Source organism: Elgaria multicarinata, chromosome 16, assembly GCF_023053635.1.
Source record: "Elgaria multicarinata webbii isolate HBS135686 ecotype San Diego chromosome 16, rElgMul1.1.pri, whole genome shotgun sequence".
Classification (NCBI taxonomy): Eukaryota; Metazoa; Chordata; class Lepidosauria; order Squamata; family Anguidae; genus Elgaria; species Elgaria multicarinata.
In genome coordinates, this window is record NC_086186.1 from 18,035,058 (window position 1) to 18,058,664 (window position 23,607).

General features: G+C 43.1%; 1 protein-coding gene across 1 annotated transcript in view; it reads right to left on the reverse strand.

Moving 5' to 3' along the window:
- The window catches only part of CEMIP (cell migration inducing hyaluronidase 1), an 83,832-nt gene that overhangs the window by 56,856 nt on the left and 3,369 nt on the right, over positions 1 to 23,607 (reverse strand). Inside the window, exons 2-6 of the mRNA XM_063142550.1 lie at positions 17,467 to 17,570; positions 9,046 to 9,198; positions 7,986 to 8,124; positions 6,994 to 7,230; positions 5,249 to 5,428 (exon numbers count right to left, since the gene is read on the reverse strand). Of these exons, the coding sequence (XP_062998620.1) occupies positions 5,249 to 5,428; positions 6,994 to 7,230; positions 7,986 to 8,124; positions 9,046 to 9,198; positions 17,467 to 17,524 (767 nt within the window). The 5' untranslated portion in view covers positions 17,525 to 17,570. The remainder of the gene's footprint in view (positions 1 to 5,248; positions 5,429 to 6,993; positions 7,231 to 7,985; positions 8,125 to 9,045; positions 9,199 to 17,466; positions 17,571 to 23,607) is intronic.

Genomic DNA, 23,607 nt, shown 5'->3' on the forward strand with positions numbered 1-23,607 from the left:
TCTATGTTTGCCAGGTCTCTTGGAACTTGGAACAGTTAGGGGGTTATGCTTATGAATTCTACTCAAGCTCAGGTGAGTAATACATAGAGTGTGTTTTTTAATGTCTCTTGGCTTGTTTGGGATAGACAGGTGTGGAGATCAGTAAGAACATTAGCAGCCAGCTCTGGCCCAAGGCAAGAGACAACATGGCTACACCATTCCACATATACAGGAGCCAAGTGGATTGGCAAGTTGAATGCTACTTCAACACTGGTAGTAGGAACACATCTTCCTCAGCACCCAAGGCTGTTAGGCTAGCTTAGAAGGTGTAGGGAGGGTTGAAGGGTGGAGAGTTCTGTCTTCCAACAGAGAGGAATGGTCACCCTGTCTAAAGGTAGGATCGGACTTGTTAGCAGAGGAATGCCGACGGTAAAGTACAAAAGGAACCCAAAAGGCGACCACCGTAGAAACAAAATAAACCCAATGAATTAAATCGTCATTCAAAAATTATGCACACTTATTTATACTAGAATAACTATTTACAATCCAATACTAATACAAGTCTACAACAATCAACTATCACATCAGTGTAGCATTTCATTACATATCAAGAACATTCAAATTGTACTTAACAATCATTTCCAACCAGATTTAAACAGTTATTGCATGAAAATCCGACCCATAGACATCAAACACCATCATCTAATCACATCAAGAGTATATTAAGACCAAATTTAGTCAACAAGGTTCATGTTATAGTGTTTGATGTGTTTGACAACAACGGGATTGCTCCTCATTAAATATAAACTTGAATTTTCATTGATTCGAATCTAGGTAAAAAGCATCACACTGCAGCAGCAACAGTGATTTATCTCCTGAATTATTTTATATGCAGTTATAAATGCGCACATGTGCATATATGCATATATGATGCTATGGAGTAGAGATGATGGAAGCTATAATGTTCTATATACGGAGCTCCGCAGATTCAGATAACAGATAAACCGGGAGCGGGGGGAGAGAAACGAGGCAGCAGAGAAGGACGCCCGTTCCCTCCTCTTTGTTTTAATAAGCTCTCTCTGTGGAGCTCCGCAGAATCAGAGAATTCAAACTAAAAATGGCGCGAAGGAACGAGGCAGCTGATAGGTGGGAATTTGGGAAATCGGCCAATCACGTTGTCCTACCCTCAAAGCTCCACCCACATGTCAAAATACGATTTAACTCCCCGAAAGACACATAACCATAATGTGGTGCAAACTCAGATGTGATCCAAAAATCGTGGTAAATCGCAAATGCAAATATGCGCATTATTGCATAAAGAAACTAGTCCTACAGCAAATGGGTGGCTGCATCATGTGTCCTGAAATGTGAATATGTGCATTTAGATCGGGGTAAACAAGCCGTATAGACAAGCCCCTGGTCTGCTCTTGCGATCATCCCAACTGCAAATTAATGACATGCAACACCGCAAAATGAGAAATGTATTGTGGGGAATTCAGGAGGGCAGACAGAATTCGACCCGGGATTCAAACATTTCTTTAAAAATTAAAAGACTAATGGAGGCACAGTATTCAGGAGAGGTGTGTATAGTACTTTCCGTCACCATATAAAATCTTAATTCTGCTGCTCTTCAAAGTTGTCCTGTTTAGATTGATGCCAGATGCCTACAATTGCAGAGTGATGTCCGTATTTTCTGAAATCGGTCCTTCGTGGACTGTGCAGTGTTATTCGTCCCAGCCATAAGGCAGATTCGAAATCATTCACTGATGACGTACTAGGTTGTAGCACAGTGGTAGAGCAACTGCTTTGCAGGCAGAGGGTCCCAGGTTCAATCCCCAGCTTGTCTACATAGGCCAGGAAAAATTCCTGCCTGAATCCCCATAGAACTGCTGCCAGTCAGTGTCGACAATACTGGGCTAGACTCAGAAGAAGGCAACTTCCTATGTTTGTATTTGCCTTATTTTTAGTGCTAGAATTCATCCTTAAGGTTGCCAGCTCTTCCCGCACTCACAACTCATTTGTCTTTAAGAGTAGCATGTCAGGCAGAAACTCAACAGGTGAACCAGATTCTAGCCAATCACACACAGACATGCACATAACGGCAGAAAGGATACAGAGCTCTTAAACTTTCTCTATGCTGACTGTACCACTCCCACAAATGCAACTTTAAAAACAAACAGGTTGTCCTCAGCTGACAAAACAAATGATTCCTGGTGGTTATCCCCCCCTGTCTGTTATGCAACACAGTTGTTTCAAGGTGCCAGAATAATAATAATTTTAAAAACCTAGTTCTCCTTGAGGGCAAAGTTCTCGCTGACGGCAGGAGTTGGATGGAGTGTTGGGTGATTATCTTTCGAACCCAGCCCCAATGAAAGACACATCTGATGAGCTTTGATGCATAATAAATCTTAAAAAGGTGCCACAAGACAGTTACCATTGAAAGAGAAACTCCTGCCAGAATAAAATATGTTTTCAAAGCCAAGATGTACAGGCCCAGCTCAAGAGCAACTTGTAACTAGAGATGCTTCAGGACTTCTATTTTTGAAAATTCTGATATGGAGGTACATGATTTGAACTAGGGCTGTGCACCCCCTATCCGAACCACTTCGATCCCGGACCTTCCGGATTGGGCCCGAACCGCTTTGGGTCAATCTGGACCTCCCCTGATCCACTCTGGAACTGGATCCGGAGTGAGATCCGGAGGTCCGGATCGAGATTTGGGCCCCATTTTGCCCCCCTTCCCCACTTACTTGCCTCTGTGGCGGACGGCGGAGGCAGGGAAGGGGGAAGGGGGGACAAAATGGGGGTTGAATAAGCCCTCCTCCCCCCTTACCTGGCTCCGAAGCTTTGGAATGGTACAAATTGCTTCGGACTGTTCTGAACTGCTTCGGGCCGATCCGGACCTCCTCCGATCTGCTCCGGAACTGGGCTTCGGCGGTCCGGATCGTCCCACTCCGCTTCAGATCTGGGGATCCATCACGGAGTGGAGCACACCCCTAATTTGCACCTCTTGGACTAAGGTGAAGACCAGACCCTGAGTTATCCACTGGCATTCACATTTCCTGAATGGTCCAAGAAATTCTTGGCTCAAAACGCTTATCAAAATTAGAGACAGATCATTGTATCTATTTCGCTTTCTAACATTGCCGTTGTTTTTTTTCCAAAGCCAAGTTCGTTCCATCCCTTTTCCATATCAGTTTGCAAATGCTGTTTTAAAAAGTCCATGCAAAAATGTGTATGCAGTTTTCCCTAATATATGTATTTCCCCCAAGCGTTACCCCCAAGAGATACCTTTTTCTGCACCATTTTCCCTGATGCACATCTGTTTGTATGCATTCTTAGATTGGATTTTGCACTGCAAAATTCGGAAAAGCAACAAATATTTGCATTCCGGACTACATATTGGTTCAGGAAGTGAGAAGTCAGTTTGAATTTGGTGTGTTCATATTAAAATGTGAACCAAACTAACTTTGACCCCCCCCATCCCAAATCAAAAAACATTTAAAAATGCACAGTCTGAGAGAAAAGAGAATTTAAAATACTTATTTAAATGAGAACTTCCATGCAGATTTTTATTTATATATATATATATAAATAAAATATTTATTTATTTTATTTATATATAAATAAAGCTGAATTTATTTATTTATTTTATTTATATATAAATAAAGCCAGCTGAAGACCTTTTTATTCTCTCAATATTTAAACACTTAATTCTAACTTAAATTTAAATCTTACTGTTTTAACTCTGTATTTTTAATCTTATAACAATTTTGCTGTGTGGTTTTATCCTAGTTGTGCTTTTTGTACTGTATTTTGTAATTGTGCTTTTAACCTGTTGGTTGTTTTATTGTGGTTTTAATTTTTGTGAACCGCCCAGAGAGCTTCGGCTATTGGGCAGTGTGGAAATTATATATATATATATATATATATATATATATATATATATATATATATCACAGAATAATGTGAAAATGGGACAGAATTATAGGCAAACACACAGAGAAATGACTGGAAACAAACTGATTTACTCATCCCTATTTGCAGTCCATCAAGCTAAACCCAAACCATCAATCCCATAATAAGGCCTGCCAGTGGCTTGAATAACCATCCATTATTGTTGTCTGTCTGGGACTGCAAAAACAGGAACACTTGTCAAGTAAATGCCAGACCACAATGCATGTCTGGTAGATTTGGTGGGTTGCTAGTTATGCAGGATTCATCAATGGTTCACTTAAGCCCATAGCTGAGGCTGGAGGAATGACATAGCTTCACAGGGAGAGGAACAAACTGTAGGGGCTAAAGGAAAAACAGAATTTGCATGCTGTTTGTCAACAGCAATGCACCTTCTCTATGAATTTCATATATTGCAGTAGTCAGCAGGTTCTTTGAGCACGCTGCACTGTTGTTGTTTTACTAGAACTCCAAGATCCATCATCAGAAATACACCCCCCCCAAAAAAAACAGGAATTAAAGAATTCAGAGCTCCAGAATTTGTTTTTTGAGTACTAGAACTGAATGGAACTCACAGGCCTTCCAGTCAAAAACCCATTCCTGGTTATCACCAAGCCTCCTTCATTTCAGCAGTATTGTTTAGGAGACTGGGATGGGGGGGGCATTATTTTGTTGCTGTTCTTGATGAACCATTGGGAGTTAAAGATCCTGGAAGATCTACCACAAATCACCCAGAGATCTGCCAGGGGATACAGATCTACTGTATGTCCACCCCTGATATACTGGACAATATTAAAAGGCAATGTTCTGTAACATTGATCCATTAGCTCAATATTTCCTACACTAGCCTTCTTCAACCTGGTGCCTTCCAGATGGTTTCAACTTCAACTTCCATCAGCTCTAGCGAGAACGGCCAAGGATTAGGAATGCTGGGAGCTGAAGTCCAAAACATCTGGAGGGGACCATGTTGGGGAAGACTGGCCTACACTGACTAACATGGGCTCCCAGCCCTACCTGGAGATGTCAAGGGTCGAGACCCGAGGCCTTCGGCATACAGGTCAATGGTCTTTCCCTCAATGAGTCCTCAAACCCTGAAGAGTCTCACGATTCTGAATGAAACATGCCCAGCCAAGCTATTGGGTGCCTTGTAAACCCTCTAATTGGCTTCTGGGCACTCCACATGGCAAGGAGGAAACTATTTCACTGTGGGAGACATTTGTGCTGTTTGGGGGCGGGGGAAGTGGAATGATTTTTCGATCCAAGAAGTATACAATAAGGCCTCTGTGTTGGTAGCCCTGGCAGGGCAGGCTCCTACCTAAAACCAAGGTGGAGGAAATGTTTGCTGCCCAGTCTGGTCATGGCTTTCCTGGCTGAGTCATCCAAGTTCTTGGATCCTTCGTCATTCACTGCAACCGACAGGATCATGCTGTCATTGACGGCATTCAAATACCGGACGAGGCGGATGCTTTCGCCTTTGAGTTTGTAGGTGTCGAACCTGAAGAAAGAAGGGTGAGCACATTAGCAGCGGCAGCACACAATGCCACACACGCCCATCTGCATACACAGCTGGAAATCAAGAAGTGAGAAGGCACGAGCTGCTCTTTTCTGCAGTGAACCCCAGCTAAGCCTGGTCTAGAGCAACAGCGGATCCTGGAGGTTTAAAAAACACACAACGTTTTCCTATTAAAATGGCATTTTATTTTTGTCATTATGTTTGCCAGGGCTAGGGAACGCATGCGCTTCTGGATGTAGCTGGACTACATCTCCCATCATCCCTGGCCAGCGTAGTATAAACACATCTGGAGGGCCACACGTTCCCCATCCCTGGGCCAAAGTATCAGAAGGGCACATGAGGCAGCAACCTCAGTGAAGCTACGTAGGTTGAGTTTGAGTCAGCCGAAGAGGGAGACCACCTGGGAACCAGGTGCCTTCAATGGCGTGATGGGAGCCAGCGTGGGTAGTGGTTAGAGCAGTCTTCGCCAACCTGGTGACCTCCAGATGTCTCGGACTACAACCCCTATCATTCCCAGCCAGTACAGCCAATAGTGAGGGATGTTGGGAGTTGTAGTCCACTAGGAATGGCCTGCCGGAGGAGATTCATCAACTTAACAGTCTTTTAGCATTTAAGAAAGCCATAAAGACTGATCTCTTCCAGCAGGCCTATCCAGTGGAATTTTAGGATGCTTTTCGGATGTTTTTAGTATGTTTTAACAATGTATACTATGTTTTAATCAGTATTTTATGTATTTGATACTTACTGCTGTTCCCTGCCTTGATCAAAATGGAGAGGCAGGTAAGAAATAAATTTATTATTATTATTACTATTATTAACATCTGGATGACTCTACATTCCTCATCCCTGGTGTATGCTCTGCAACATGGAACTGCACTGACTTTTGCACACACACACACCCTTCCTATATGGACTGCCACAATCCTACGCATGCACAATTCAATCTTCTACTTAAACTAAGCCTCACTGGGCTCTCAAAGCAGTTGACTACAAGAATCACTCATTCAACTGGAAATCGTTTAACACACAAAGAACCTAAAACCAATCGCCCAAGCAACTAGCAATACACTAAAGCCATCACCCCCCGCCCCCCTGGAAGGTCTGCCTTAGTCTTCTGGATTGTCAGGAGTCAGTCAGTCAGTCAGCAAAGTAAGCCTCCCTAGGAATTACGTTCCTGAGAGAGGGAGCCACAGCAGATGAAGCCCTGATCTTATTGGTCTGCCTTTGCCTCTGGATGTCCATCTGCTACATGTACATGCAGTAAACACACATGATAATACACACCAAGGATTCCTATTACTAGTGTTCTGCTTAGCTGGTGCTAGTGAAGCAGCTAGGAAAGAACTGAGTGGGAGTGGATGGTGCTCACCTTTGGAGAAAAGCCTCCCTTGCAGGGTGAGTGCTAGTTCCTGGCTAAAACCCCAGGATGATTCAAAGCTAGCTCTGCACAGGCACAGAGACTCTCATCATAAACAAATCAGCCCTTGGTTAAAAAAAAAAAGTCTTTATCTATTACAATACGGACAGAGCAAGAAAACTAAACTCACCTATCAGAATGGATCACCGTTCCTGTCTTCGGGTCAATGACATGGACAATGATGCCACGGTGCCCCCAGCTTCGTTCAAAGTAGTAGCCACCTTCCTGCATGCCGCCTGGATTCAGAGTCCAGTTTAGGAAAGTCCAGGATCGCTTCCTCTCCCCGTGGATCTCCAGGGTTCCACCGTTGATGACCCCGATATACTTCTGCCCAAAGTAGCTGTCTGGCAGGGTGCCATCATCTGCGCTATGGGGTTAAAGCAAACCAACAGGGTCATTTTGCTAGTGACATAGTTAGGAAATCTCCACCTATCACCATTCTCTGAAGCTGATTTGCAATGCAGTTCTTCATAGGCTATACAAACAATTCAGTATCCTAGCACTGTACAATAACTTTTCATTCAAACACATGCACACCCTACCCAACGTAGCAACCTTAGGCTGCAATCCTATACTTACTTATTTGGGCATAAGCTCCATTTAACTCAATGGGACTTCCCTCTGAGTCATGTATAAGATTGCACTGCACTAGGCCAATTTGTCAAAATCATCATCATATTATTATTATTATTATTATTATTATTATTATTATTATTATTTATTAATTAATTTAAAACATTTATATCCCATCCTATATCATTAAGGTCTCAGAGCGGCGTACATATAAAAACATACAGCATAAAACAATATGCCAGTGAGTTTAACCATCAAAGGCTTTGTTAAAAAGCCATGTTTTTACTTGGCGTCGAAATGCAATCAATGTTGGCGCCAATCGGGCCTCCATGGGGAGGGCATTCCACAGTCGGGGTGCCACCACAGAGAAGGCCCTCTCCCTTGTCCCATCATAGCATATATGTTGCATTGGTGGGATGCGGAGAAGGGCTCCTCCAACAGATCTAAGGTCTTGGGCAGGCATATATAAGGAGAGTCATCTTTTTCTTTTTTATTGCCTTGCAGGGTTAATCTCCAAAATTATGGGATGATGGCTTTTTAATTACATACCGTCCATATAAGATGATGGTCAGGTTGCTCCGGAAAGGACAGGTCTCACTGCCAATATACAACTCTCCATCATTTTCGATCTGAATATGACGAGTACGCAAAACAATAGGGCTTGTGTTGTCTTTAATCACTAGCTTTCCTAAAATGGGAAAAATGGTGTGTGTGAGAGAGTGATTTAAACTCTTCCCACAGACTTAAGAGTATCCTTTTATACTACTGCAGACTTGGGTTTCAGAATCATGAGAAACATTTTCAAATCGTAGAGTTTAGAAGGGACTAGAAGGATACAGCATCCAACCCTACTCCAGTTAGGCAGAATTTTATTATTACATTAATTATTATTACATTTATATCCCGCCTTTCGGCCACATTGTTCTACATGCGCAAAGCAAAACATCATATGGGTAAAGTTTGTTATCCGCAGTACCAGTCATCAGTAATTCACCCTTTTTATAGCAGCTCCTGCTTTGGACCATGTAATTATGTGCACAGTAAATGATTAGGAAGGCATTGAAAAAGGAAGTCATGGAGCAAACATAGTCATCAAACATGTTGGCTTCCTCTTGCAAGTTCTCCAGCCAGGACAATGAAAGAGGCTTAGATGTACACAGCAACACGGATAACGTCGCATGCACCCCACCCAACACCCACCCAGATGCTACCTGAATCTCAGTGTATCCAAATTGAATTCAACGTAGATTTCTCCCTGAAATCTATACGCAGCAGATTTCTTTCTATTTTGCTTCTTTCTTTCTTTTCTACTTTGCTTTTGTTGAGAGGGAGGGAAGGAGCCTTCCAACATGCAATCCCTCGTACCCATTCTCACTCAAGTGTTACAGTCCAGGAAAAGATGTACCACTTGATTCTGTTTGTATAAATTGCCCCTCGTTCTAAACATACAAAAGTGCTTTATACCGAATCGAACCATTGACCAATGTAGCGCTGCGCTGTCTGTTTCTGATCGGCAATAACTCTACAAAGTTTTTGGGGGAGAGACAGAGGCCTTCGCAGCCCTGCGACCTAAGCTGCCAGGGATAATTCTTTGTCGAGTGAGAGTTACCTCCGTTCGTGATGACGATGGAATGGACGGTTGCAGAGGAAGATAAGAGGAGCTTTTGGCCTCGGCTGATGTTCACCCGATTGCCTTCGTCGTGCCCAGGGTCCCATAGTTCCAGCTCCGGATCCAAATCAGGACAGGATGGGTCTGCTCCTGCTGGTGTATGAGAAGGAAGAAGTTAGCAACATGGACTTACTGATCAGAGAAATGTGTACAATTATGCCCAGGGCTTAAAAGACCAAGGGTCTGGCCAGAAGAATATACTGTCAAACATTTCACAGATGGAAATAGGGATACCTTTGAATAATAATAATAATAACAACAACAACAACTACAACAACCCACCTCTCCCTCCGGATCGAGGTGGGGTACAATATAAACGCAAATGTCATAAAATACATATAATTAAAACATTTAAAATTAATACATTATTAAAAGCAGCACATTATTAAAAGACGTCTTAAAATTCAACTGGGTAGGCCTGCCGGAAGAGATTGGTCTTTATAGCTTTCTTAAAATCTGGAAGACTGTTAAATTGATGAATCTTTCCCGGCAGGTCATTTCATAATCTCGGAAAGGCAGAGGAAAAGGTCCTCTGGGTAATATTGTCAGCCTTGTTTTTGTTGACTGGAGCAAATTCTTCCCAGAGGACCTGAGTGTGCGGAGCGGATTGTATGGGAGAAGGCGATCCCGCAGGTAGCCTGGACCCAAACCATGTAGGGCTTTAAAGGTAATAACCAACACTTTGTACTTCGCCCGGAAACTAATCGGCAGCCAGTGAAGAGATTTTAAAACTGGTGTAATGTGGTCACCCCTCGGTGTACCAGTGACTAGCCTGGCTGCCATATTTTGAACTAGTATTTCTTATATCACTATTCTCACAACTCAGATCATCGGCTGGGTACCTTTGAATATGAGGTCAGCTCAGTGGGTTGCACTACCTGGCCTGCACAATTGAAGCCAAGGCAAGATCTACAAGACTGCTTTATAATGGTACTGAAGTGCACTGACAATTGTTGGGGCCCAGGACGCATTCCATATGCCGTTTTGAAACCACTTTCAAAGTGTTATATCGTGCTTGGTGTAGATGTGGCCCAAATCACATCCGGTCAAGGACCCTATCCGTCTTGCGGCCATCTTGCATAGACATCTCCCATACCTTGAGAGATTTCAATCTCATTTAAAATGCCCAGGTATACTACTTTATAGATGACACTCCTCTATTTGTAGAGCTTCTAGAAGGCAATTCTTTATTTAAAGATCTCCTCTATTTTAAAGGCCATCAAGCTCAGCTTCAAAGTAAATAAAGGGAAACTAGTAGCCTTGGAGTTGCCCATCAACAGGTAGCATCTGAACAAGAGATTTAGCAGCCAGCCAGATCCCCTGGTCACACTCTTCTCCCCCATTTCTAAAAGTGCATGTATGCCTCTAAATTAGCATATGTAAATGTTATGCAAATCTGCACCCTCTTTGAGAGGTGATATAGTTTCTCTTTTGGGGTGATGCATAGGGGGCTACCCTAATCCCATTTATGAAGGCCAAGGGTGCCCAACCAAGTATGCACAATATCCCAATACTGGCCAGGGATTCCCAACCAAGATCAGACTTCCTCTCTAGTGCCCAGGGAGTCTCCCAGGCATTGAAGTTGCTACTAAAAGCAGCCAGATGGCTACAGACGACTGGACGGGCTTCTGAAGTAGCTGTGTTAGACAGCGGGTGGTAATCATTCTCTTTAAATAAACAAATTACTTAAGAACGCTCGCAGAGCATTTAATCTCAGAGCGGATCTGGTTGCATTTAAGAGATTTGCTGCTGCAGTTCAAAATGTATTCAGGCTGCAACCAGATCAACACTTTCCTTGGAGGAAGCCCCACTGAACACAGTGGGAATTACTGCCAAGTCAACACATTCAGGATCGGGTGCTTGTTCAGTAACATTTACGATTGGATAGGCAATATAAACAGGATTAGAAACTAGTGCATTTTACTGTACAAATCCACACACTGAAAGCAGGTGTGTGTTTATGTAAAATGTTCCCCAAGATTTCCTCCCAAAAGGCAAAATAGGGACAAAATGGGGATGAAGACAGGAACAAGGTGCTAAAAAAAATAGGGACACAGCTCTAGCATACGGAAGAAGTCTCACTTTACCTCAGGGACGTATAGATTGTAAACCTGTCTCATTATTAAAGTTTGTAAGCCACTCCCTCTGGAAGCTTTTTTTGGGCTGAAGAACAGGGTAAAAATATTGTAAATAAATTGTTGTTGCTGCTATTATTATTATTGTTGTTGTTGTTGTTGTTGTTGTTGTTGTTGTTATTATTATTATATAAATATTACAAACAACAGGTAAGAAAGAGTGAGGCCTACTTATGCTCTTTAAGAAATAAAATCTAAAGCTTTCCTTTTAGTATGTCTCTGGTGAGAGGCGGATAAAATCCACACATTGTGTTTAAGCCTAAAAAATTGCTGACTGAGGCGTGCAGTCTACCATCTTCCTGCCAGCCATAAGAGATAAAGGCCTTCCCCCCGCCCCCCCCCCACGTCTCTTCTTTGACTTACTACAACTCTTATTATGGCCTGGCTGCATTAGGAACAACCTGTCAGCAATTTGGGGGGAGATCTCATGTAGTTACTGCTACATAAGGCCACCATATCTGCAAGCAACTTCGCAGAAGGTGTGCCAGGCTGTTTCCCACAGAGTCAAGACAATTTCAACCACAGTACATAGTTCTTTCTTATCAACTAAAACTCGGATATATTGCCACCTGAGGTAGAAAAACCCTAATGTTCCTCCTCTTCCTTCTCCTCCTCCATTTGGTTTCCAAAGTGATACGGAACAACCCAAGTTTGGTATTTGAAGGACAGTGAGAACTTACCTCCAAAGACAAGATAGGGCAGTGGTTCCCAAATTGGGTGGTCCTGCCCCCTTGGGGGTGGTGAGATTGCATAGGGGGGCGTTAAGAGGTGGTCTTTTCCATACCAGGAGTTTTGGTTACAGAAGGAAATTTCTGACTGCTATCCTGCACTATGGAGAGTGGTTCAGAAGCTCCTGGTTGCATTTCCAACATCGTATTTGGTGGGATGTGGTTTTAGTGTGGTCTGCCTACTTCTCTCCAAGCAAAGAAATTGACTCCAGATTACTAAATGTGGTGATTTAAGACTCATGTTAAGTGACTTTAAAACAGACATTGGGAAACTGGTATCACTTCATCAAGCCCATCCATCACATTAAGAATTTACAGAATAATGAGGTACTCTACCCTAGTTACTAAATGTGATATCTAATATTCTTGCTAAATGACTATCAGACTTTGAAAAGATGGTATCACTGGATCAAGTTCATCAATTAGGTTTAATTGAATAAACTAAAAAAAATGTAATTGGATTTTGAATAAATATTCAATTGTTACTGTTTTTTATTTTATTGTTGTTATCGTCCTTAGTGGGCCGTTGAAAACCGCTATTCTGAATAATGATTCTTATAGTGTAGGGTATGGGGCACTGGGCATGAGATTGTGGAACCAAGTGGGCGGTGACCTGAAAATGTTTAGGAACCACTGAGATAGGGGGACCAATGTCAAGAGACAGGTGTCTCCATCATTTCTTGTTCTAAATTTCCCTGTAGCATCCTCCTCCTTCACTGGGCCTAAAGGCAAGATTGGACCAGGCTTGGCCTGACTGGACCCGAGTACAAATGTAACTTCAGAACTGACCTGCTGGCCAAACACCCATCTTAACCCATCCCCACCCACCCCACCCCTAGGCTCTCTGAAATGATAATCACATTTCATTCAGAGCAAGCAATATGGATTCTTTTTGGAGTGTAAATATTTTCCAGTGCAGGAAATTCTTTGACTGACAGAGTTACATTTATTTATTTATTTATTACATTTCTATACCGCCCAATAGCCGGAGCTCTCTGGGCAGTTCACAAAAATTAAAAACGTTCAAAGTATAAAACAACAGTATAAAACCGTAATATAAAATACAATATAAAAGCTCAACCAGATAAAAGCAGCAGTAATGCAAAATTTGGGAGTGTGGACGCCTCTCTCTCTCTCTCTTTCTCTCTCTCTCCCCTCCCCTCTCTCTCCTTGTGACACTGAAAGGACAAAATGGAGAATTCTAAACAAACTCTCCCCGTCCACACTGGGTTTCCTGTTGCATTCCACACACACAAAAAGGAAGTCCAAGGCTGAGAGAGACACTGGAAACAAATCAGCCAACGTGCTGGACTGTGGTTTCTTCACCACATCCTCTGCTGTACTTCATGCTAGGCTGGCCAACACATCCCAAACATGTGCCCTATTATGTTTTATTATGTGATTATATTTTACAATTTTCAGTCTTGTTCTGTGAACCACCTTAGAGAGCTTCAGCCATTGGTGTATAGAAATACAATAAAATAAATACGCAAACAAATAAAAAACTTTGTCTTCTGTTGCAATTGATAGATTGCACACGTCAAGGAACCATGCCCCCCATCACCAAAAAAGACCATTTCCTCACATGATATATAGTTAATCTTTTCATCCCCCCCCCAAGTGGCTAATTTCTTTCTAATCACCATGCGAACAAGAGCTCAGCTGAATAGCCAAGTAGAAGAAATTGTAGCCTGCATCCTGATATTTGTGTAGTTGTTGTCTTTGTATTTTAACCTGAATGGGTCTAAACGACTGTAATAAAGAATTTGGGACCCCAATGAATTTGATGAGCTGTATGTTTAGGACATAAAAAAATGAAGGACATAGCACATCATTAACTTATGGGTGTCAGTACCACAAGCAGTGGAGGCTGGTGGCTCGGATGTCAGTGGGACAGTGAATCCGCTCCAGGTTTGAGTAGGAGCGTGTTCAGAAGAGGGCAACCAGGATGATCAGGGGTCTAGAAACAAAGCCCTATGAAGAGAGACTGAACGAACTGGGCCTGTTTAGCCTGGAGAAGAGAAGATTGAGGGGAGACATGAGAGCACTCTTCAAATACTTAAAAGGTTGTCACACAGAGGAGGGCCAGGATCTCTTCTCGATTCTCCCAGAGTGCAGGACACGGAATAACGGGCTCAAGTTAAAGGAAGCCAGATTCCAGCTGGACATCAGGAAAAACTTCCTGACTGTTAGAGCAGTGGAATCAGGTGGAATCAGTTACCTAGGGAGGTTGTGGGCTCTCCCACACTAGAGGCATTCAAGAGGCAGCTGGACAACCACCTGTCAGGGATGCTTTACGGTGGATTCCTGCATTGAGCAGGGGGTTGGACTCGATGGCCTTGTAGGCCCATTCCAACTCTGCTATTCTATGATTCTATGATTCTAGGGACCCGTCAGAACTCTAAAGGAGCTCTCCAAGGTGCAAAGCACCCATTGGTTTCAGCACTTTGGACAGCTCCTTCAGAGGTCCGACTGCTTCTGACTAAGAAGCCAGAGTGGATTCACAGCCCCGCTGAAATCGGAGCCACCAGCCTCCGCTGGCCAAATCATCTCTCCCCCCCCCCCGCCCCCCCATCAGTTTCCTTCCTTTACCCTCAACATTCCACATATCCTGAAGATCACGGTTTCTTGCCAGGCCATATTTTGCGGTAGTGTGAGAGCTTTTCTTTTCTTCCTTTCTCTTTTTAGTTTCCAAAATCAGTATGATTTTTAGTTTGCAAAATAGCAGGAAGGCACTTTACCAAATAATATATTTCTGCGATCCTGACCATGCAAAACCCACTACACCTGAGTGACCCCGTTTGGCTTCCAAAGCGATACAGAACCACCCCCACCCCCAAGTTCCGTATTAGAGAGCGTACAGTGAGAACATAACTCCAAAGATAACTTTCACTATCTAGCTCCTTCCTATCTCTCCTCTCTCATCTCACACTATTGCCCCGCTCGTGCTCTTCGCTCCTCTGATGCCATGTTTCTCACCTGCCCAAGGGCCTCTACTTCCCTTGCTCGGCTTCGTCCATTTTCTTCGGCTGCCCCTTACGCCTGGAACGCTCTTCCAGAACATTTGGGAACTACAAGTTCAATCGCAGCTTTTAAAGCTCAGCTAAAAACTTTTCTTTTTCCTAAAGCTTTTAAAACTTGATTTTGTTCTGACTTTTATACTGCCTGTTTGGTGCATTCTCTTCCCCTCCTTATTGTTTTATTATGATTTTATTAGAATGTAAGCCTATGTGGCAGGGTCTTGCTATTTATTGTTTTACTCTGTACAGCACCATGTACATTGATGGTGCTATAAAAATAAATAAATAAATAAATAAATAATACAAAGACCAAATGGTAGGGACCAACGTCAAGAGGCAGGTATCTCCATCCACGGCCTGTTCTAAATTTCCCTGTGGCATCCTGCAGGCCACTCTTGGGAGACGGATCTAGAGATAATTAATCAAAGACTGTACGGCTGCATGGATTGGACTATTCAAAACACATCAGAGAATGCCGGTCTCAGCTTCTGCTAGGAGCTACACGGATGAGTGAACAGAAGGGACAGTTTTAATAGCCTATCATAAAGACAACTTAAGCCAATAATTCAAGCACTGGATTGGGGAATTTCACCTATCGCAGATGGTTAATGGCCAAGCGGAGAAAACAAATAAAATTACTGATTGGCAAGCACTACTCTCTGCTTCCCAGCCTCGCCCCCTCCTGTCTCCCTTTTGCCTCCATCTCAGATGAAATTCCACACCCAGCTGTGAATTTCCTCGTCTTTTCGCAGGCGGATCACATTCTCTCCCCCCCCACCCCAATCTTTGCACAGGGAATAAGCCACCGGCCTCCAAAGACCATTCACGTTTTGCTTCCTGATTAAAAGTCCCCGAGCGCAGGAAGCAAACCAGATCAGCTTAATTGCAGCACGAGAAGGCTGTGGTTTTGCATTCTGAGCAGCCATCTTTGGAAAAGCAGCGGAAAACCAGAGGGTAAAAATGAGGCCATGCAAATCAGTTGAAAAGAGCATGTGGATGTCTGTAACACTGCAGTTAAGAGGTTCTACGAGATGCTACATTAAAGGCTGTAATCCTACAAACACTTAATTGGGAGAAAGACCCATTGAACTTAAAGGGATGTGCTTCTGAGTATAGGGTGACCATATGAAGAGGAGGACAGGGCTCCTGTATCTTTAACAATTGAATAGAAAAGGGAATTTCAGTAGGTGTCATTTGTATGCATGCAGCACCTGGTGAAATTCCCACTTCATCACAACAGTTAAAGCTGCAGGAACTATACTAGAGTGACCAGATACAAAAGAGGGCAGGGCTCCTGCAGCTTTAACTGTTCTGATGAAGAAGGGATTTCACCAGGTGCTGCATGCATACAACTGACACCTGCTGAAATTCCCTTTTCTATACAACTGTTAAAGATACAGGAGCCCTGTGTCCTCCTTTCCATATGGTCACCCTAGAGTAGACATATGCATACGTTTGTGCTGTAAATGTGCATTGAATCCCAATGTGTCTGAAGTTCATTATTTAAGTAGCAATCACTGGTACCAATGAAAGCTTCCTTCCTATAGCAATTTGCAGCTAGGGGGAGGGATCTTCATCAGACCCCGCCCCCAGCATGGATGGAAAGAGTTAAACCTCCAACATGGCCTGATCTTTCCACCTTTGCAGCGACTACTTAAACAACCCAAATCAGTCATGTTAAAATGAACACACATATTTCGCTTATCTTCAGTAAGTCAAGAGGGAAAGCAGAGAGAAGTACAGTTGGGAAAATTGCTATTAATTATTATTATTATTATTATTATTATTATTATTATTATTCGTCTTTGTAAACAGCACAAAGAGCTTCAGCTATTGGGTGGTATAGAAATGGGATCAATGAAATGCACATGTCATCAATGAAATCATTGCCACCTTGACGTCTTACTATTTTATTGTAATTCTTTTTAAGATGTGATTTAAAACTCCGCAAATGCTCATTTCGCAGAAGGCCAAATGATGAGACTAAAGGAAGAGATAAATTGCCCAAGATCCTACGTACAGGGCAGAGGTGGAGAGTCTGTGCTCCATAATACAAAGCCACTCTCTTGTACCCAAATAAAGATGGCACTAGAGGGCAGCCCTTCATTTTGCAGCATGCCAGCCTCCAAGTCTATTTATAATTCAAGGTATGGCAACTCGGCAGTAGAACACCCTTCCCAAAACAAATATCCAGATTCCAACATTGTTAGCATTTAAGCACCTGCTTTAAAAAAAAGAACAAGGCGAGAAAAAGCTTTTCTCCCAGCCTTTAGGAGGACCCGAGTCTCATTAATCACATCCTATTTTATTTATTCCTTTAAATTGCAGATTTGTGATATTTTATTTCTATTTTTCACTCCCCCCCCAATGTGCCATTTTTGGAAGCCAAGTAGGAGAGCTTATGATCAAACCACACACACACACTGTAAATAAAAATAATATTGAATATTAAATCCACAGACTTGCAGAAGAACTTACCCATATGTAGAGCAGGTAACATAAATATAAGAGAAAGAAAACTGATGAACGGGGACATCTTTGGGTGTGAAAATGCTCTTTGATACCCCTTGTCTTCTGAAGACCTGCAAACAGGGAGAGAAATTGTAGCATGAGGAACTCTTCAGTATTTGCGTGGGCATGTTTGATGCAAAAAATAACATCCAGCAAGATTTTGCTTGGTTGTATGACTAAGCAAATATTGAGTTCTTGACTCAGCACAGCTAAGAAGCCAAGTATGCTTTCCTTGCCCATTTCCTATCCCACCTTTTATTTAGGTTAAAACTACTTAGGAAATAAATAAAGAAAGAAAGAAAGAAAGAGATAAAATCAGCAGTCCATCATAAAACCAAGGTTAAAAACACAAAAGTGTCAGCACCTGGCATGGCTGAATATTCACCAGCATAAAGTCGAAAGATAAACTTGGAGAAAATTAAACCGAAGTTTCAAATCTGAGAAACCAGTGGTGCATACCTTACACCACACAGCCTCTGTTCAACACATAACAGCAGTCAGACATTGCTCAAACACCAGGCATTACAAAATGCACACACTTGGGAGGGTCAAGCTAAACGGAACGACCAAAACCCACACACTTGCACACACTAAATGGAACGACGGCCAATGAAAGCACAACACCAATATGCTGTCCGTGCGTCGGTTTTTTAATTGATTTTATCATGTTCATTCAAAGATATTTTTATGGCTGTCCTCCAGTGAAACATGTCCTAGGCAGTTTTCGTTACGTCACAACAAAACAATCATCAATTGAACAATGGTTGACAACAGTATATAGAACAGTGCTAAAACCAGACTGCAGCAGAAAGAAAAAGGTCTTCAGCTGGTGTCTAAAAAACAAACAAGGAATGGATCCTAGTGAGAAAACGCAGGTCTATACTATCGAATCTGTGCTAACAAGACTATATCGGATATTAACTAGTGTGAAATATATTAGACAGTATGGGGCAGATCAAAAGGAAAATAGTCCTTTAATAAATCAATGTGAGTTATAATATCAACAATAATAATCTGCCTTAATATCCGACAGTCACGTAACATAGGACTTGTTACACAGTGTAGTACCACAAGTTAATCAAAACCTTAATAGTAGTGAATCTAAATGAAACATACATTAATTATAACAAGAGTGGAACACACACATGAATTGGAAAAGCCTTGACAATTGTAACCAGAGAAGACATAGAAGGCTTTCATTATTATTATTATTATTATTATTATTATTATTATTATTATTTATATAGCACCATCAGTGTACATGGTGCTGTACAGAGTAAAACAGTAAATAGCAAGACCCTGCCGCATAGGCTTACAATCTAATAAAATCATAGTAAAACAATAAGGAGGGGAAGAGAATGCAAACAGGTACAGGGAAGGGTAAGCAGGCACAGGGTAGGGTAAAACTAACAGTAGAAAGTAACAGTAGAAGTCTGCACAACATCAAGTTTTAAATTATAACTCTGTAATAATGGACAGAAGAAAACATGGAAAGCTTCCATTAATCATAACTATAACTAAATGGTAATTCCAGATAATACACTGTTTCCAAGCTTCTTTGTTTGTTCCTTCAGTAAGGGCTCCTCCCCTTATTTCTAGCAGGTGTCTAAAAGACAGCATAGGTACCAGGTGAGACTCCCTAGTGTAGGAGTTCCACGAACAGGGTGCCAGCACAAAAAAGGCCTCATCCCTAGTAGTCACCCCATCAGATGGCAGGAGCACCCAGAGGGTGAGCTGCCAAGAAGATCTTAATGTACGGGCAGGTTGATACAGGAGAGTGTGTTTGTTTATGACATTTTTAAGCTGTCCAGGAACTGAAATTCTCAGGGTGGTGTACAAACGAAAAACAACATGCAAAAAGTAACAATAAAATAATAACTAAAGAAGCCAGAGAAAAGCAAGATAAAACCAGCAGTACATCGTAAAACCAAGAGTAAAAGCCAGCAATAGGGTTTAAACACTGTGAAGACCTCAAAGCACTGAAAGCAGTTCTTTAAATGACTGGGGAAATTATAAAAACAAAGAAAAAGATTTTCACCAAGTGCCAAAAAGTCCGCAATGTGGACATGAGGTGAGGATCTGTGGGGAGGGCACTTCACATATTTGAGGAAGGTGTTTCACCACCACTGAGAAGGCCCTATGTCTCCTAGACACTTGACTGACTTCATTAAGCAGGGGCACCTGAAGAAGGGCCTCAGGTGATGTCCTTATAGTCTAGGTAGGTAATATGGGAGGAGGCGCTCCTTCAAGGACACGGAATAATGGACTCAAGTTACAGGAATCCAGATTCCAGCTGGACATCAGGAAAAACTTCCTGATTGTTAGAGCAGTACGACAATGGAACCCATGACCTAGGGAGGTTGTGGGCTCTCCCACACTAGAAGCCTTCAAGAAGCAGCTGGACAACCATCTGTCAGGTGTGCTTTAGGGTAGATTCCTGCACTGAGCCGGGGTGGGGGGGTGTGGACTCAATTGCCTTGTAGGCCCCTTCCAACTCTGCTATTCTATGATTCTAAAGGAACTGGGTGCTAGAAACTCTTCAGGGCTATAAAGGTTAAAATCAGCACTTTGAATTGGGGTCCAAAACAGACTGGAAGCCTGGGCAGATGTTACAGTACTGGCATCCTTTAATCTGATCAGCCTGTCCCCATTAACAACTGAGTGTCCCTGTTTCGGACCAGCTGACATCTCCGGACTATTTCCATACAGCTGAACATCACCCCCCAAACTATATAGACCAGGACTTTAATTCTAGAACCGTCCCCTCCCATCAGCCACAGCTACAACTTCCATCAGCCCCAGGCAGCATGGCCGATGCAACAGCAACCCTACACAAGAGGACTTTTGTGGAAAGGTCACTGACATTGCTCTCTGGCAAACAAGATGCTTCCGTCGAAAGACTGGCACAGTACTCCAGAGTCAGGCAGAGGTATTTGATTTGGAGAAGGGAGAAAAGTCGCATTCTTTCAAATGGAAACCAAAAACACACACACAGAGAGAGAGGGAGAGGCAGAGAACACTTCTATTTATCAGCTCCTAAAGCCAAGGAGAATTCTAGCATTTTTGCCTGCTGCCAGCTGGCTGCTGTAGCAAACATATAACTCTAGAGAGCCATGTGGAAATAAAACCATTGCATTTCATCTTCCCTTGAACAGCTGCCACATTATGAAGATCTACCATGAAGCAATCTTGCCTGTCATCAAACGGCGATATATTTTTAAATGCTCTGGGAGGATCTGTTGTATGTGACCATTACCCCTGACAGCAAGACAGATGACGTACAGCTACAGTGTAACATTTAGTCCACCAATCGCAGAACAAGGGCGAGGGGTCAGCCTCGTTGGATACCCCTCAAGGCCCAGACTCTTGAAGGGGGGACCCACCGATGATGTCCCATAACCACCTCCTCTTCCTCGCTCTCACGGCCGGCTCACCTGCCTTCTCTTCATTGTTACCAGGACACAGTGTTAGGTGGATTGTATTTCCCTTCAAACTATACTAACTCTTTCACATCTAGGGGTGTGCTCTGCTCCATTTCGGATCGGATCGGGGGAGGTCCAGATTGGGATCCGAAGCGGTTCAGGGAGGGCGTGCACAGCCCTACTCACATTCACACCTACATATATTAGCATATGCAATATTTATACAAATTGGTGTCCTCTTTGGTCCTCTTTTTGGGTGATGCTTCCCCGGTGGGGGAGAGGGGCAATGCATAAGCAGTCACCTTACAGGCAATGGAGTAGTGGTAAGTTTGAAGTGTAAGTGTCACTTAAAATGACAGCCCCCACATTCACAACCCTTAAATGTTCCAAAATACAGGCAAGCGGTGTTGAACCAGCTTAACAAAACACGTCGAGCAGTATCCCTCTCCACCGAAAACCCGTAAGGATGTCAGGAATCCAACCGGGAGGTCGGGGAGTTCTCTGAGCTTTCGCCAGCTTGGCCTCCTCCCCTGGACTCCATCCTGCTTCGATCTGCAGATTTTGAGTGTTTTCCCTTCTTCTTGTAAACAGAAAATTGCACAAATGGTAGCCGAACATGCACAAATCATGGCTAGAATTTACGCAAATTACAGAAACTGCAGCTGTAATTTGAGTATATTTCTATTTACAAGAGGAAGAAAAACCTGGAAAATGTTCCTGGATTTTAGGAAAAGCCCACAGCTTGGCTCACAAATGCAAGCTGAGCCGGGTGGGCAGCAGGGATCCGTCAGGCCCCCCAAAGGGCAGGTTTTCAAATGACGGACATCCCAAGAAGCAAGGGGTTTTCTTCGTAAATTGAATGGGTCTTATCTGCCTATTCAAGCCCAATTTGCCCCAGAATACTTTGCCTTACAACAGGGAGAGCTCACAATACTATACTGTTCCTGAGAAAATCCAATTCCCTCCCAGCTTCTGTGAGAATTGCAACTAAACTCAAGGTGGGGGGGAGGGAATCCCGAAGGTGGCGGCGGATAACATCAGCATCCCTGCTGACAAAAAAATGTTGCCACTGTGTCTCTGTGAGCCTTGGTTCCACTACACCCCTGCACCCAAGCAACGACAAGAGGGCGGACGTGGAATGGCGTCTTCCACTTGCCATGACCTCTCCTTCTGGGCAGTTGTGCACATTCAGACCAGAGGGAGAAGGCAAAGTGTGGTGCAGGAGGTAAGACCACTCAGGGCAGCTTGCTAAATACCCTCCCCCCCCAAAAAAAACCCCCAGAGCCAGCACTATTGCCACTAGTAGGGGTTGTTGCTTTTTAAACCATAAAGCAGGGATGTGGAACCACCGGCCCGGGGGGGGGGGCACGAATCCAGCCCTCTGAGATTCTTGAGATGGCCCCGCCCCTTCCCCTGGCCCCACCTCCTCCCCCACCTATCATTTGATGGTTTTCGGGCTTTTGTGCAATCCTAAAAGGTCAAAATGCCTCTCCTTAGTTACTGACAATCAGAGCATTAAGCATAAATACAACAGTATTTTTTAGTATTTGGGACCTCACCCCTTTTGCCTTCTGCCTGCCTGCTATTGGAATTCAGCCTCCGAGACCGTCCCTGAAATGGAATTCAACTCCCAGGATGAAAGAGTTTCATCAGCCCTGCTGGCCAATCAAGTTGCAACCCATTTGTTTTTCTTAAAAACAGAGGATCTATACCTTTTAGCTCTTACAAAGAGAGATCTAGCAGGTGTCGCATTTTCCACCATGGAAATGTGGTGATGGAGAAAGCTAAATCCAGCTTAATTTCTGCCTGAAAGACTCTCTCTCTGTGTGTGTGCGTGTGTCTATACTTCTTTTTCTTTCTTTCTTTTTAATGGTGGCGAGCTTATCAGGCAGCCGGTGCAGTGAAAACTTTGAAGATTGTTCCATTTCCAGCTGCAAAACTCTCCACAGGGCAAGAAAACATAGCCATTAAAAAGCCATTTGGCAGTTGCAAGAGCAGGATTTACATCTCTTCTTCTGGCAAGAGGCTTTGCTTTGAAAAGATTCCCAGCTGTTGAGATATTTCCAAAGAGCAAATATTAGCAGACAATGCTAAAAGTAGATCCAGGAAGCGGTTAGGCAGGGCTCTTGCCAGCTGCTTACTACAGGTGTCAATCCCCTGCCATAAATTACAGCAAAGAGGGGCCTCCATCGGTCCAGTCCCTGCTCAAGAGCGAAGACCCAAAGAACAGATCAGTGGGTTTAGCATCTAGTTAAAACAACAACTTTAGACATGGGTGAACAGGTCAGTTTCACTTTCTCCAGCATTTGAGTATAGTGGGAGAGGGAAGGATATTAAATGAATCCACCATGAAAAAGTGGATGATTAAAATTAAATGATTTAATGTATCTTTGCATTAGTTATTCTGATAATCACGGGGAGGGTCAAATATGCAGGAGACTGTCTGACCATCAGAAAATGGACCTATGCCCCCCCCCATTTCCCACCTACACTTTTGACATTTTGCCAGGGGTAATGCCCACGCACTGTCAAGCCTGCCGTTACACTTGAGTGTCAAAAGAATGCATTGAAAAATTTGAAAAAAGAATTCTGTGTCACTTTGAAGTGTGCATGCATCTGTAAAGTATCGGTCATATTTTTTTAAAAAAGTCATCTTATCTATTGCGTATCCTCAGAAACTGAGTAG